The 17,500-nt window shown below is 50.6% G+C and overlaps 1 protein-coding gene across 1 annotated transcript in view; it reads right to left on the reverse strand.

The window, feature by feature from the left end:
- gna11b (guanine nucleotide binding protein (G protein), alpha 11b (Gq class)) overlaps positions 1-17,500 on the reverse strand; it is a 101,435-nt gene that overhangs the window by 28,532 nt on the left and 55,403 nt on the right. Inside the window, exons 2-4 of the mRNA XM_063219763.1 lie at positions 8,865-9,049; positions 7,993-8,147; positions 1,983-2,111 (exon numbers count right to left, since the gene is read on the reverse strand). Of these exons, the coding sequence (XP_063075833.1) occupies positions 1,983-2,111; positions 7,993-8,147; positions 8,865-9,049 (469 nt within the window). The remainder of the gene's footprint in view (positions 1-1,982; positions 2,112-7,992; positions 8,148-8,864; positions 9,050-17,500) is intronic.

The raw sequence follows: 17,500 nt of genomic DNA on the forward strand, positions 1-17,500 counted from the left end.
CAGATAACGCATGTGCCTCATACACACACTTGACAGAGGGACACTGCGCTGTCCGAGTGTGTGTAGGCGCGTGCACGCACGCACACACACAGCTTAGCTTTGTTGCCTTGTACAACCAATGATGACCCTGAAAACACGAAAACATACCGACGCGACGGGGAAGATAACCCCGCCCCACACACCTCAAGAGCGCACACACACACACAAATACACAGTCGGTGCTGGTGCAGGACGACTCTGTGCGGGTCAGGTTGGGTGTCGGCTCGGGTCCGCAGTGGGCGGTGCGGTTGGGTTGGGGCACACACACACACACACACGCGCAAACACACAGGCGGCGCAGGGACGGCTCTGTGTGGGTCGGGTGGTGTCTGGTCCGCAGTGTTCGGTTGGGTCACACACATGCACGCACGCACGCACGGTCAGCGCTGGGTCGGCTCAGTATGGGTCGTGTCGGATCCACAGTGGGCAGTCTGGTTGGGTCGAGCATGTTTATACCTGAAGATGATGCTCTGTAGGTCGAAGGGGTACTCAATGATGCCAGTGGTGGCACACACACACACACGCATACATGCGCACGCATACATGCGCACGCATACACGCACGCGCGCGCGTGCCACACACACACACACACACGCGCGCACGCGCACACACACACACACACACACACACACTCGGCTCGGCTCGGTACGGGTCAGGTGGTGTTGTGTCGGGTCCGCAGTGCAGTGCGGTTGGGTTCAGTTCGGTCGGGGGGTTTGGGACGGAGGGTTAGGGTGTACCTGAAGATGATGCTCTGCAGGTCGAAGGGGTACTCTATGATGCCCGTGGTGGGGATGCGCACACGCAGCACATCCTGCTGAGTAGGCAGGTAGCCAGATTCTGATATGCGATCCAGATCACTTAGATAGCTACAGAGACAGAGACAGAGACAGACAGGCCAGGGCAGGGGAGAGAGAAGAGACAGAAGAGAGAAGAGAGAGAGAGATAGGAGAGAGAGAGATAGATAGATAGATAGATAGATAGAGAATGACAGAGAGAGAGACAGAGAGATACCAAGCGAGAGAAAGGCGGAACGGAAAAAAGGAACGAGACCAAAACAGAGAAATGGAATGGACAGAAGACAGGCGACAGAAGACCAAGAGAGAGAAGAGAAGGAGAAACGAGGAGAAAAAGAGAGACAGGCAGAGAGAGAGAGAGAGAAAGAAAAATACAGAGCACAGAGACAGTCAAATCCCAGGTACAGAACAGTGGAATTGGAGCGCACACACACACATTAACACAGGTGTGCATGTATGTAACACACACATAGGTGTGCACATGTGACACACACAGGTGTGCATGTATGTGGTCCAAGCGTGAGGTGATGAAGGAGGGTAGGGCCGGGTCATGACCCCATGAACCCTGACCTCTGACCCTAGGGACCCCATGACCCAAGGAGCCCCTCCCTTAGACAGCAAGCCAGACCATCGCCACCCTACACACACAAACACACTATACACACCGCAGGACTATACGGGGCAGCTGACAGGTGATCAATCATCTAACAGGACTAGTTCATCCAGAGTGGTACCATATTACATTTGGAATAGACAGTGCAGAGGTCAAAACTGTTGTGTGTACTGTGTGTGTTCCTGCACGTGTGTGTGTGTGTGTGTGGGCGAGGTGGCTTGGCCTGCTGTCTCCATAGAGGCTTTCTAGTGAGGTCATCAACAGCAGCAGCAGCAGCAGCAGCAGCAGCAGCAGCAACAGCAGCAGCAGCAGCGCTGGAGTTGTAGTGACAGCAGACGAACACCAGAGGGTGCACTGCACTACACTGCTGTACTGCACTGTGCACTACAAACTGCTGTGCTGTGCTGTGCTGTGTTGCCCAACAAAGGCCTCTGTAGGGCTGTGCTGTGCCAGCTGTCCTGCGCGGCCTGGGCGCCGGCTCGGCTCAGCTGGACAGGGGAGGGGAGGGCAGGGCGGCCCCCAGCAGTCTGGGCTACCTGAAGATGACATTCTCCAGGTCGAAGGGGTACTCTATGATGCCCGTGGTGGGCACCCTGACACGCAGCACGTCCTGCTGGGTGGGCACGTAGTTGGGCACCGTCACGCGCTCCAGATCAGTCAGGTAGCTGCAGGGGGGGGCAAAGCCATGTTAAATCACACACACACACGCACGCACACGCGCAGGAACAGACACAGACACAGACACACACACACACAGAGACACACACGCACGCACGCACGCAGGAACACACATACGCACGCGTGTGCACACTGTTTAATGCACGCACACACGCATGCATGCACAGGAACACACACGCACGCACTTTAACTCACACACACACCTGCAGAAACACACACACACACACATGCACAGGAACACACTTGCGCGCACACACACTGCATCTTTACAATGCATCTTCCATCCCGTGTGTATACCTCTCTCCTCGGGACATTGGATTATTAAACTTTAACAAGGCAGCCACACTCTGCCTCACCTCCTGGCAGAACACCATGTGACTAGAGATCAGAATCAGAATATTGCAGAACGTTCTCTCTATGGCTCCGTTTCCTGCTGTCTGGACCTGGGTCTGGATCTAGAGCCTGTTCTGCGAGGAGGAGGAGGTGTTTCGCTGTTTGGTGTTCCGTGTGGATGTGTTCCGCTGTCTTGTGTTCCGCTGTCTTGTGTTCCGCTGTCTTGTGTTCCGCTGTCTTGTGTTCCGCTGTCTTGTGTTCCGCTGTCTTGTGTTCCGCTGTCTTGTGTTCCGTATGGATGTGTTCCGTGTGCATGTGTTCCATATGGATGTGTTCCATATGGATGTGTTCCGTATAGATGTGTTCCGTGTGCATGTGTTCTGTGGTCTTGTGTTCCGTGTGTTACTGCAACCGGTGAGGTCTTTATTTGCTGAAGTGAACCTGGAACTGTTTATTGCTTTAGTGACCAGTTTTATCCTCTGTGTACTTATTCAAATCAGCTACGAGAACAATGTGTGTGCACATGGGTGTGTAAGCATGCATGACTGAGTGTGTGTGTGTGTGTGTTATTTGTGTGTGTGTGTGTGTGTGTGTGAGTAAAAGTGTGTTTACATGATCGCTTCTGGGTGTGATTGAAGGAGCGAGTGTGTGTCTATGTGTGTGTGTGTGTGTGTGTTTGTAAGTGTGCATATGGGTATGAGTAAGTGTGTGTACACAGCTGTGTGTGTGTGTGTGTGTGTGTGTGTGTATCGGTGGCTTAGTTTCGCCAAGGCAGCATGAGCCTGGGGGCTGTGTTTTTAACACACTTGTTCATGGAATACTACGTACGGAACAACTGCTGCTTCCGGAACACTATGGAATAACTGCTGCTTCCGGAACACTATGGAATAACTGCCGCTTCCGGAAGGTTAAGTGATCTGTGGCATATCCTGTGGTTCCTTCTGTGGTGTTGGGCAGAGATGGACGCAACGCATATAGAGCCCTCTTAATGGACCTCTGGAACGCGCGCGTGCGTGCGTGTGCGTGTGCGCGTGCGTGCGCGCGTGTGTGTGTGCGTGTGTGTGTTGGCCACAGACCACAGGGATGGTCCATGGCTAGTGCAGACCCTGCCAAGTCCATCAGCTCCTGCTAATGCTCCCTAATAGCAGAGGGAGGGGCTATTAATGGAGGGATGGAGGGAGGGAGAGGAGACAAAAGAACAGAAAGAGATGAAGTACCAGAAATTGGATAGAGAGAGACTGAGTGTTTAAGTAGAGAAGTGTAAGTGGAGAGGGGAGAGAGAGCAAACCATAGAGCGGAGAGAGGAGAGAGGAGGGAGGTGTGTGTAGGATAAGATGAGAGGAGAAGAAACGTGAACAAACAGAGAAGAGAGGAGGGTGGAAGAACAAGCTCTGGGGGAGAGGGGGAGGGGAGGGGAAGGGTGGAGGCGCCAGTGGTCGCGACCAACGGATGGATTTCTCCATCACTTCTGCTCTTGCTGGGCCTCAAGGTGCAGGATCCTGACTACAGGGCCTCACGGTGCAGCCACAGGGCCTCACGGTGCAGGATCCTGACTACAGGGCCTCACGGTGCAGCTACAGGCTAGAGGGCCTCACGGTGCAGGATCCTGACTACAGGGCCTCACGGTGCAGCTACAGGCTAGAGGGCCTCACGGTGCAGGATCCTGACTACAGGGCCTGACGGTACAGCCACAGGCTAGAGGGCCTCATGGTGTTGGCTACAGGATTAAGAGAAGTTAAAAGTTACTCTACTACTCTAACAAAGATTTTCATAGGAGAGAAAGATTTCCCAAACTCTCCCCCCCCACCCACCCAATTCAAAGGAGTGTGCTCAAATTCGGTCTCCTAAGGGAGGCGTTGTCCCCTCCTTCTTCTTCTCTTTTTGTGGCGGCTTGCACAAGATGTGCACTACCGCCATCTACAGCGCTAAGGGAACTCCATTCATTCTCAACCTCAAGACTCCAAAGGCCTCCTAACCGAAGGTCTCCTGAAGGGGCGTTCACCTGACGTGAAATGGATCCCGGAAATGAACGAGTCTGAGGCATCGTTCTCTCCTATGAAAATCTTTGACTCTACTCTCTACAGGGCCTGACGATGCAGCTGGAGGCTACAGGATTAATAGAAGTTCAAAGTTACACTACTACCAGAGATTCTTTAAGTATAGAGATATGCCAACATAATAGGTTTCTATGGGCACCTAACGTGACCAGGTTCCGGTCTGCCTGAAGGGGCGTGTCATAATGCTCCTAGCATTGAATAGAACAGTCCTTAGGTCTGCCTAGGTCTGCCTAAAGGGGGATTTCCCCCCCAATAATAGAACCCGGAAACAATGGGCCAATGGAACCTCTCTCTCTCTACTCTCTCTGGTACTACTCTACTCTCTACTGGGCCTCACGGTGCAGGTTGCAGGCTGCAGGCTGCAGGGCCTGACAGTGCAGTGTGTTGGGCTGCCACCAGAGGGCAGGTGTGTGTGCTACAGCTGCGGCCTACATGCGGCCTACTGAGCAGTGGGCACCACTCCTGCTGTCACACACACACTCACTCACAGCAGGCAGCACACACCCTGCACTCTAAGGTGATCGCACAGGAAGGCAGATGGACAGTGTGGTGTGTGTGTGTGTATGTGTGTGTGTGTGTGTGTGTGTGTGTGTGTGTGTGTGTGTGTGTGTGTGTGTGTGTGTGTGTGTGTGTGTGTGTGTGTGTGTGTGTGTGCGCATTGCGTGTGTGAATGTGTAGGCACGGTGTGTTCAGTCTTATATTACATAACACTTAGTACAGGGTATTGGTTATAGTCCCTGAAGCAATGTATGGGGTTAGGTCCCTTGCTCAAGGGCACCTCAGCCATGGAGTGTGGTAGGAAGTGGAAGGGTGGGATTTGAACCTGCAACCCTCTGATCCAGGCATGGGCAGCTTTGATGAGGATAAGGATGGACACATTTCTCCATTGTCACCATAGGAGGTTCAATTGAGGTTGCTCAACGACTGCCAATATTGTTTGAAAGGAATAGGAGCGTTCTGTGTGTGTGTGTGTGTGTGTGTGTGTGTGTGTGTGTGTGTGTGTGTGTGTGTATGTATGAGAGTATGTGCAACTGCATTTGCGTTTGAGAGTGTGTGCACGCGAGAGTGAGTAAACGTCCGTGTGTGTGTGTGTGTGTGTGTGTGTGTGTGTGTGTGTGTGTGTGTGTGTGTGTGTGTGTGTGTGTGTGTGTGTGTGTGTGTGTGTGCGCACGTGCGTCTGTGTGACCATGCTAGGCTGTGAGCCGGGCTCTCTCCTCTATCTTGTGTCGTCTTCCCCAGTTCCAGGCATGTGAGGGGTGCGAGGACCCAGGGGACATCTTCTGACGGGCGGGCGGGTCGGGCAGCACTCCAAACATGGTCATGGCTTCCTGTCAGTATCCTGCTTGCATCACCACTCAGAGCAGAGCAGAGCAGAGCAGAGCAGAGCAGACTAGCTCCCGACTCCCCTCTGGAGCTGATAACACATCTGGTGGAGGATGTGCTTACCTCACTCCTGCACTCATCCCGTCATTCATCCATCCATCCATCCATCCATCCATCCATCCATCCATCCATCCAATCATTCATTCATTCATTTCCATCACTCTCATTCATATATCTTTTCTAGCTCGTTTTACTCTCTCACTCTCTCTCTCTCTCTCTCTCTCTCTCTCTGTGAAGTACGCAAACACACACATGCATAGTATACACACACATTGAAGAAGAAATAAACAGAGCATTTGCACGAGTGAGGAAATCCAACAGTTCATTCACCTCGTGGTGCTCATGTGGTCATGCACCCCTGAGTCAGTGTCTTGGGTCAGTTTTTAAATCACACAGTGCGTTCCAATATGCGGCCTTGCCTCCTCCACTTGTGCTTGTTTCCTCGTACCAGGAAGTAATAGGTCATGATGACATCACTGACAACAGCATTATATGTCAATATCTTGCAAAAGCTCAATTGTAAACTCTTTTTCTCATTTGCAATTGGGATGGTGAATGAAAAACAGTCCCTCAAAAGGCTGACAGCTGGGAAACTTTATCATTTTCTCCACGGAGGAGGGGCCAGGAGGCCGGGCGAGGAAACAAGCACAAGTGTAGGAGGCAAGGTCGCATATTGTAACGCACTCAGTGTCTTCGGACAGTTTTAAAACACATAATCTCTCCCTTCCTCTGTCCGTTTCACTCTCTCCCCTCCTCTCCTCTCTTCCTCCATCTCTGTGTGTTCCAATCTCCGTACTTAATGCCCTTTCCGCACTGTGTTGGGGCACTGTGTAGGCAGGGCGTTCCATGTCTAATCGCGGCAAAACTAAGTGTACTGTAAAGTACCCGGATGACGCCCTCAAAGCGGCCATTTTTGAAGTGTGGAGTTACTGTACACTTCTTACACTCAACAGCCACCATGTTTGTCACGTAGTTAAATGTCACATCTCTAACGTAGTTAAATGTCACATCGACGTAATAAAAGCATAGTTGTGATTCCAAAGACAATCGCCATGTGTATAAGAGGCAGGGGTAACAAAAATACATTACAACATAACAAACAGTGTCTTCCGTGATGAATTGTATATTGGCGGTTGGTAAACCCTGATGACACACGGCAACCGTCATTTCCGTTTAGTGCAGACAGAATTTTGATTTGGACCCTCAAATTTTGCCGTCGGAGAGTGCACTGCATCACAGTGCGGACATTGGAACAAACCTTCAGTGTAACTCTCTCTCCCTCCCTTCCTCTATTTGTTTCACTCTCACTCTCATCTTGACTGACGCTGTGTCTCAAATGGTGCACGTTTAGTGCATAGCGCACACAGTCTTCAGTGCGTAGTGTCGATGGAAAGTTTGAACTTTGAGTGCACCCAATTTTCAGCAGGAATGCCCTACGCACTGAACACTGAAAGTGCCCGAAGAGCACAAGAGTGCCATTTGAGACGCACAATTCTTCTTCTTATAACTGCAGTCAAACATGCACATCGTATCTCCCCCTGGCTCAGCTAAATGAGTGAGGTGACACAGCACTGAGTGAGCGTGCGTGTGTGGTGTGTGTGTGTGTGTGTGTGTGTGTGTGTGTGTGTGTGTGTGTGTGTGTGTGTGTGTGTGTGTGTGTGTGTGTGCATGTGTGTGTACTGTTTGGTGTAGTCTGAGAGCTGCTACTCTCGGCTGCATGTGTGAGTGCATGTGTGAACTCACTATTTTGTCGACTCTGAGAGCTGGTGCTCTCGGTGGTGCGTGCGTGTGCGTGTGTGTGTGCGCGCGTGTGTGTGTGTGTGTGTGTACTCACTATTTGGTGGAGTCTGAGAGCTGGTATTCGGGGTGTGTGTATGTGTGTGTGTGTGTGTGTGTGTGTGTACTCACTATTTGGTGGAGTCTGAGAGCTGGTATTCGCGGTGGTGTGTGTGTGTGTGTGTGTGTGTGTGTGTGTGCTCACTATTTGGTGGAGTCTGAGAGCTGGTATTCGGTGTGTGTGTGTGTGTGTGTGTGTGTGTGTGTGTGTGTGTGTGTGTGTGTGTGTGTGTGTGTGTGTGTGTGTGTGTGCACTCACTATTTGGTGGAGTCTGAGAGCTGGTATTCGCGGCGGCGGTCGTATGCCTCCTGGATGCCGGGGTCGGCCCACAGCATCTTGACGGCCGTGATGTAGGGAGCGTCGAACGACGACACCTTCTCAATGTCCACCTCCTTCACCAGCATGGCGTTGGACTACACACACACACACACAGATACACAGAGACACACACACGCGCAGGAGGATACACGCACGGAGAGACACACACACGCACACACACACAGAGACACACACACACACACGGAGACACACACACACACACACATACAGACAGGGATGCAGACATACACGCACAAGCACACGTACAAGAAAACGCACACACACACACAGACAGGGATGCAGACATAGAATCAAACATCAATCAACAGAGGCAGGCACACAAACACAATAACAAAGGCCCTTGATACGCTTGCTGCAGGATACGTGTGTGCAGGCATGGGGCTAATAGGGCAGTTATGGGTAAACAGTTAGGGCATCAGACTTGTAGCCCAAAGGTGTTTCCCAGGTGGACTTCCACTTTCAGTTTTGATTGTGTAAGCATATGGCAGCTGGGCACTGGGTTCAGTACGGGCTAACTGGCTAAGGGAATGCCTTTTGGATAGGCCTTTAGGGGAGAGTTTCTGAGTCTGGACCTTTTGGAGAAGAAGGAGGTTCTGAACTCTGGTCCCGTTAGAGAGGGGAGTAGCTTCGTACTGCGGTTCTCAGCTTGTTCGTAGGCTACTTGTGCTGTATTGTGAGGGTTCTAAGTTCCCCCTTTGTTCTGTTTGTACTTGTACTGGATCTTGAAGGTTCTAAGTTCTCACCGTGTTCTGTTCGTACTTGTACTGGATCATGAGGTTCTAAGTTCTCACCTTGTTCTGTTCGTACTTGTACTGGATCTTGAGGTTCTCCATGGCCCGGATCATGGCCTGCATGGAGGTGAAGATGTTCTGGTAGACCAGCTTGGTGAAGCTGCGCTTGTCCTCATCTGTGTAGCCGGCGCCGTGGATGATGCGCATCTGCTTAATGAAGGTACTCTTGCCACTCTCACCCGTACCTAAGGAGGGAGAGAGAGAGAGAGGGAGAGAGAGAGAGAGAGAGAGGTTTAGGTTTAGGTTTCTTCATTAGTTTCCACCAGGGAGGAATTTGTGTCGGAGACAGTGAGGTTGCAGAACTACAAAAGGACATAAAACAACAAAACAAAAGCGGATACAAAATGCTGGGAAATGAGAAATACACAGATAGACGACAAAAAGGCTCAGAAACACTGGCTGTCCTAACCCACTGACCCTGCCCCATCAAATTCATACTATTCCCCCATCCCTACCTCTGCTTTCCCACACTGACCGCCCCCCACCCCCATAACCCAACCAAACACATTATACTATAATAAATATCTAGATTACATTCATCCCATAGTCCAAGAATAATAGTAAGGATACATTCATGGGGCAACCCCCCATGCCAACCCCCTCAAGTCATTAGTCATAAATATGGGCAGTCATGGGTGAGCGGTTAGGGCGTCAGATTTGCATCCCAGAGGTTGCCGGTTCGACGCCCGACCTGCCAGGTTGGTGGGGGTAGTAATCAACCAGTGCTCTCCCCCATCCTCCTCCATGAATGAGGTACCCTGAGCATGGTACCGTCCCACCGCACTGCTCCCCATGGGGTGCCACTGAGGGCTGCCCCCTTGCACGGGTGAGGCATAAATGCAATTTTGTTGTGTGCAGTGTGCAGTGTTCACTTGTGTGCTGTGGAGTGCTGTGTCACAATGACAATGGGAGTTGGAGTTTCCCAATGGGCTTTCACACTTTCACGCTTTCAAGTAGAGAGGATCCTGTTAAAACAGCAGCAGGCCATCTTGACTTCCACAAGGGGGTCTGCCCCTGACTCATTTGTGTCTGGGTACAAGATGCAGGTGACAGTAAAGAAGGGAGATTATGTAGTGAAATACTCATTGAAATGGTGATGGCGTTTACTGCACCCCATAGGCAGCACCACACCGGGTGCACATCATTAGTGACAGCCCCTTTATCATCATTAGTGACAGCCCCTTTATCAGGCGCTACCTACGCGACCCAGGAAGCTGGGGTGGTTGAAGAAGTTTCGCCATGAATTTGTTTTATTCGCTCTGGACGCGACACTGACACGTTTGATTCAGCTAATCACATAACAGCTCTGTCTTGACAGCCTGGAACATTCGTCGATATGAACGTTCCAATTGGTTTTCGCTGATCCGTGTCGTAGCGAATTCGATTAAAGGGGGATTCATACTTGGCGTGACTGGTGTAAGTCTCCTTCATACTTCACTCGCGACCTCACTCGCGACCTCACTCGCGCCATCACGTGACCCAAAATGACGTCAGACGCCGTGGCGCGAGCTGCCGTGTCGCGACGTCGTGCACCCCACATTTTTTGTAACATGTCGTGCGCCACCAGCGACCACGCAGGTAGGCAGACAAAGCAGGAGTTGCGAAGAGAGGCTACAACTACTGTAGGCTACTACAGAATGGATCCTGCATCATTTTGAGGATAATAAAATGTCCTAGAGAGTTATTTTATCTTCTCTCTTAAATGTTGTTCAGTGAAACAATTGTTTACTTTGTTCAGAAGCACGTTGTGTTCGGCGATCTATTTATAAATTCTGCCGCCAGAACAATGCTCTCACATGGTCTTGGAATGATCTGGCAATGTAGGCTACAACAAAAAATATATGTTTCAATGTGGTAAGTCACAAGTCAGACGTTTGTAGCCCTACAGCAGCCGTGTTTGGCTTTCTATTTTATACATCCATAGAACTCACGCTTGCGAGTTCCGACAGATACTGCCGTTTCTCTCACAAACAGCAGAGGGCATTTCCGACAATGCGAGCGAAAGCCTTCTGAAGTATGAATAGTCTGTCGCAAGTGATGACGTCATTAATGGTTCTCGCGCCACACGCGACAAAATGCGCACGTGAAGTATGCAGAGCCCTTAAGATTTCAGTAGCTTGAGTTTAATCGTCAAAATTCGCTCTGGTCACTCAAGAAGCTTCGCTCCCTGTCATTCAAGAAGCTTCGCTCCCGCTCTGGTAGCTTTATTCGCCTTCGCTCCATAGAGAAATAATGACTTCCGCCGCGCAGGTCGCCTAGTTCGCCCTCGATGTACACAGGGCTTTATAGGTGCCAAGGTGATGAAGACACCGCCCTCTGTCTCGACCTTGAAGACCGCGCCACACGCCACTCAGTCAGGTCAGGCTGTCCCAATACCTGAGGAGGGGAGTGTGTGTGACTGTGTGTGTGTGACTGTGTGTGTGACTGTGTGTGTGACTGTGTGTGTGACTGTGTGTGTGTGTGTGTGTGACTGTGTGTGTGACTGTGTGTGTGTGACTGTGTGTGTGTGTGTGTGTGTGTGACTGAGCGGGTGTGTGTGTGTGTGACTGAGCGGGTGTGTGTGTGTGTGTGTGTGTGTGTGTGTGTATGAGAGCCCTTTTGCAGTGACACACACATACAGTCAGAGAGTGAAAAGGAGGTCAGGTGTCAGGTCAAAGTAACTTCTTAACAGTTCCACTATTCTAGAGAGTTCTAGAGTGTTCTTGTGCCAGTTCCATTATATAACAGTTCTGTTTGTGGCTGTTCCATGCTTCTATTTGGTGTGCGTGTGTGTTTGTTCACTGCCATTGAATTGTGTGTTGCTGTGGCACATCACAAGTGTTTAAAAGCGTTATGGCTGGGGGGTGCTGTGGCGCAGTGCGCTAAGCCCCCCGCATTTGGGCTTGCATGCCCACCCTCGGGGACCCCGGTTCGAGTCCGGACGGAGTCATTTCCCGATCCTCCCCTGTCCCTCTGCCCAATTCGCTTCCTGTCACCATCTTCAACTGTCCTGTCAAATAAAGGCATGAAAGCCCATAAAAATATATTTAAAAAAAAAAAAAAAAGCGTTATGGCTTATGTATATGGCATAAGCTTAGTTCAAGATGATTATGTGCGTGGAGCAAGGTGGACGATCCAACTTGGACATTCGAAACATCCAACTCGGATATTGAAAACTCCGTAAGAGACATCCTCAGCCCAGAGACCTGCCTGCTTCAGTAGCTTCATTCAGGTGGAGCCAGGATATTTCAGTCACTTTAACAATACAGCACAACCTTATTTTCCTGCATGCTCTTATGCCTTTTCATGGGTCTTGTTGCATGCAGCGGTAGCAGTGGTTCCCAACCAGGGGTACATGTACCATTAGGGGTACGCGAACACATTACAGGGGCGTATGTGGACAAATGAACACATGTAGCACAGTCACATTGGAATGTAGAGCATGACTGCGGGGTACTCATGGTATGACAAAAAGGCTTAAGGGGTACACAAGACAAAAAAGGTTGGCCAAGTTCTGCATTTGCCCCATTTAGGGCTGAACGATTATGGGGAAAAAAAACATAATCTTGATTATTTTGGTCAAAATCGTAATCACGATTATTGATTTTTTTGCAGATTTTTTTTGAAAATTATAACAAGTTGAAACATAACCAAGAATGAACTATATACGGGGGGAGCAAAATAAAATGAAATGTAATAATTATGTAAAGGCAATAGCATGAAACACCAGCCAGTCAGTATGTTCTGGCTTCAAGGACGCTCTCAAAAGTAGTTCACTATTGCCACGATTAAAATTTCGACTTCGATTTCAGTAATTTATCACGATTTTCGATTATTTTTGACTAATTGTGCAGCCCTAGCCCCAGTCACAGTAAACATCCCTGTACTTGCACCTCAAGTTTTAGAGACATCGCTCTGAAGACAAATGCACAACTTTGCAGGTTGGAAACATTCTGAGCGTTCTAGAATATGCATAATCATATTGTGTTCCAAGCCAGATAGATAACATGAAAATATCCACAAAACAACACAAAAGTGTATCTTGGTGTCAAGCTACTCCTGACGGGACGGGACCACAAAACAGGATTTTAGAATAAAAAACCAGAGAGAGAGAGAGAGAGAGAGAGAGAGAGAGAGAGAGAGAGAGAGAGCGAGCGAGCGAGCGAGCGAGCGAGAGCGAGAGCGAAAGTGTGCGCACGTGTGTGTGCGCACGTCAGCCTGTGCGTGTGCGTGTGCGTGTGTGTGTGTTGCCCAGCTGACATGGTGCAGAGTCAGCAGAGCAGCACACAGAACAACACACACACACACGCACACGCACACGCACACACATTGTATAAAACTACACCACAACACAGCCCTCTGCTACACACACACACACACACACACACACACACACACACACACACACACACACACACACACACACACACACTGTATAACTACACCACAACACAGCCCTCTGCTACACACACACACACACACACACACACACACACACACACACACACACACACACACACACACACACACACACACACACACACACACACACACACACACACACACACACACACACAGTGTCCCATCAGTACCCCCCCCCCCACACACACAATGGTTGTGTTGTCGTCGCCATAGTAACAATCACATTAAACAAACAGCACACATACGTTATGATGTCATATGTACACACAACCACACACAACCACACACACACACACACACACACACACACACACACACACACACTTTGCAGCAGTCAATCGATGGGTATATATCCACATGAATCAACACAGACTTTGTGTCAACTTGTGTCTACAAACACACACACACACACACACACACACACACACACACACACACACACACACACACACCACACACACACACTATTTTCATGAACCAAAACACACACACAGAAAACCAGATGGAAGACGGTGATGAAAGAGAGGGAGTTAATCTGTGTCACCCGACTGAAACTTCAGTAACCGCGGGAAACCACAGGCCTCACAACACACTCATAACACAACACCCAGCGGTGGGCAGGGAGACACACACAGACAGGCAGGCGCGCGCACACACACACACACACACACACACACACACAACTTTTGCAACAACTCACACTGATCCACAAACACATGTGTGTCCTGGTTGGCCTCTCTTCTCCAAGACACACTACGGCGCTACGCTACGGCCTCCCCCTCTCCACACAACGCAGCTACGCCCTCCGGGGCTACGCTACGCCCTCCGGGGCTACGCTACGCCCTCCCCCTCTAGGGCTCTCCCTGACTCAGCCGCTCTGGCAACGTGCGGAGTGACGTCTCTTTCTCCCTCTCTATGGGGCACCTAAGTCACGCCCTCATGGGGCAGAGGGAGTCAAAAAATAATAACTGGGCTTGAAATTAGGGGTTTTTCAACACCAATTCAAACCTTGGACCTCCACTTATGCACCACAAATCCACCACAACTCACCTTGTTCACTTCCATTCAATTTTTTGCAACTTACTGCCCCATGAACCAGGAAGTAGAGGGCGTGACTTAGGTGCCCCATTGCTCCTCTCCCAATGATGATGTCACTTCCTGTTGGGAGCTCAGATCCTGCCATCAGACCGTCCGACCCCACTTCCTGTCTGAACAGCCCCAAGAGGCGGAGGGCGGGCCCACACACACCCATTATGTACACCAAGCTCGACCTACACTACCTGAGTGACGGAAGTCATTAAAGCGACCAAAGCGAATTCGCCAGGAGCGAAGCGACCGGAGCGAATTTCAGCGATTTAAGTCAAGCTAATATTATGGTAATGAATGAGCTATGACATGGTTCGGCAAAAACCAAATGGAATGTTCACGTCATCTCCGAATGTCCCAGGTAGGCTGACAAGCCAGAGCCGTTATGCGATTAGCTAAATCAAACATGTCAATGTCACGTCCAGAGCGAAGAAAGCAAATTCATGGAAACTTCTTCAGCAACCTCAGCTACCTGGGTCGCTTATAGTGTACACAGGCAGCCTTGGCAAGTGGTGAGGGAGGTGGTCTTAAGATCAGAGGGTTGCAGGTTCAAGCCCGACCCTGACCTGTCCCTAAACCTCCATCCATGGCTGAAGTGCTCACCAAGCAAGGAACCAAACCTTACATATATTTACACGGCATTGGTTACAGTCCCTGGAGCAATGTAAGTCGCTTTGGATGAAAGTAATGTGACCTGTAATGTATTGTAATGTAACATAGCATTAGCCAATCACATGCTACGAGGGTTGGTCAGGTCTGCTCTGGATTGGTCAGTCCTGCCTCAGGAGACCTGCTGAGTTCGCAGGAATTCACAGAAGCCCGACTGGAATGAGTGGGCCTGGTTGTTATGGCGACGTCCTCTGGAAACTCACAGAGCTGAGCCGGGCTGAATGCCAGGCTCCTCCCCCATACACCAATCCAGCCAATCAGCTTGTCCGATGGAGCCGCTTCATCCAATCTGCTTAGTTGTATTGCGGCAGTGTGCCTGACATTACTGAGGACTGACTGCTTTAAGACGTGTGTGTGTGTGTGTGTGTGTGTGTGTGTGTGTGTGTGTGTGTGTGTGTGTGTGTGTGTCTGTTACATCACAGTGCCACTCCCATACACAGAGTTGCAGGGAGGAAATAAGAAGCGTCTCTAAACACCAGAGCTCCAGCTGTCAGCTCAGACTCTCTCTGCTCTCTGCTTCTATTTTGTGAATGCAGCCAGAGTTTCTTAATGGGTTAGCGTGCGTCTGTGTGTGTGTGTGTGTGCGCGCGCGTGTGTGTGCATATGTGTGTGTGTTGAGTTAGGGTGCAGTGTCAGTGGGTAATGGCACCAACACACAGGATGACTAGTCACCTCTCTCTGTGTCTGTCTGTCTGTCTGTCTGTCTGTCTGTCTGTCTGTCTGTCTGTCTGTCTGTCTCCCTCTCTCTTTCCATCTGTATTTCTCTTTCTCTCTTGCTGTCTGCATGTCTCTCTTGTCTCTCTCTCTCTCTGACACACACACGCACACACAATAGGGAAACCGATTGGCAGATGACAAGGAATGACCAAAGGGGGGGAGAAGAAGAATGAAAAGAATGAGAGAACACAAATATTTGCAGAGAAGAGAGAAGAGGAGAGAGGAGGAGGGAAGAGGAGAGAGGAGGAGGGAAGAGGAGAGAGGAGGAGGGAAGAGGAGAGAGGAGGAGAGAAGAGGAGAGAGGAGGAGAGAAGAGGAGAGAGGAGGAGAGAAGAGGAGAGAGGAGGAGAGAAGAGGAGAGAGGAGAGAGGAGGAGAGAGGAGAGAAGAGGAGAGAGGAGGAGAGAGAAGAGGGAAGAGGAGAGAGGAGGAGGGAAGAGGAGAGAGGAGGAGGGAAGAGGAGAGGGGAGCAGAGAGAAGAGGGAAGAGGAGAGAGGAGGAGGGAAGAGGAGAGAGGAGGAGGGAAGAGGAGAGAGGAGGAGGAGGAGGAGAGAGGAGGAGGGAAGAGGAGAGAGGAGGAGGGAAGAGGAGAGAGGAGGAGGGAAGAGGAGAGAGGAGGAGGGAAGAGGAGAGAGGAGGAGGCGGTACCTGCAGAGAAGAGGGAAGAGGAGAGAGGAGGAGGGAAGAGGAGAGAGGAGGAGGGAAGAGGAGAGAGGAGGAGGAGAGAGGAGGAGGCGGTACCTGCATTCAAGGTTCAAAGTAGAGTAGCAGTGTTTATGTTGCCATGGCAACGACTCCAGCCGTGAGTCTGTGTGCTTTACAGGAGGACAAACACAGAGGCCTGATCAACACACACACACACACACACACACACACACACACAGGCCGGATCAACACACACACACACACACAGGCCGGATCAACACACACACACACACAGGCCGGATCAACACACACACACACACAGGCCGGATCAACACACACACACACACACAGGCCGGATCAACACACACACACACACACAGGCCAGATCAACACACACACACACACAGGCCTGATCAACACGCGCACATACACACACACAGGCCGGATCAACACACACACACCCACCTGATCAACACAAACACACACACACACACACACACAGGCCTGAACAACACACACACACACAGGCCTGATCAACACACACACACCCACCTGATCAACACAAACACACACACACAGGCCGGATCAACACGCGCACGCACACACACACACACACACACACACACACACACACACACACACACACACACACACACAGGCCTGATCAACACACACACACACACAGGCCGGATCAACACGCGCACATACACACACACACACACACACACACACACACACAGGCCTGATCAACACACACGCACATGCTGGCTTTCCTTTGTGGGTCCACTTGCATATACACGCACAAGGATGCACACACACACATATACACACACACACACACACACACGGACGTGCACACACGTACGCACACCCCTGTACTGGCTGTTCTATATGGGTCTGGTTAGGAGCCCAGTGCTGGCTTTCCTGTGTGTGTGTGTGTGTGTGTGTGTGTGTGTGTGTGTGTGTGTGTGTGTGTGTGTGTGTGTGTGTGTGTGTGTGTGTGTGTGTGTGTGTGTGTGTGTGTGTGTGTGTGTGTGTGTGTGTGTGTGTGTGTGTGTGTGTGTGTCTGGTTAGGAGCAGAATAATTTAAATGTCTCATCTGCTTCTCGTGACTGGTGT

The sequence above is a fragment of the Engraulis encrasicolus genome, chromosome 16 (genome assembly GCF_034702125.1).
Source record: "Engraulis encrasicolus isolate BLACKSEA-1 chromosome 16, IST_EnEncr_1.0, whole genome shotgun sequence".
NCBI lineage: Eukaryota > Metazoa > Chordata > Actinopteri > Clupeiformes > Engraulidae > Engraulis > Engraulis encrasicolus.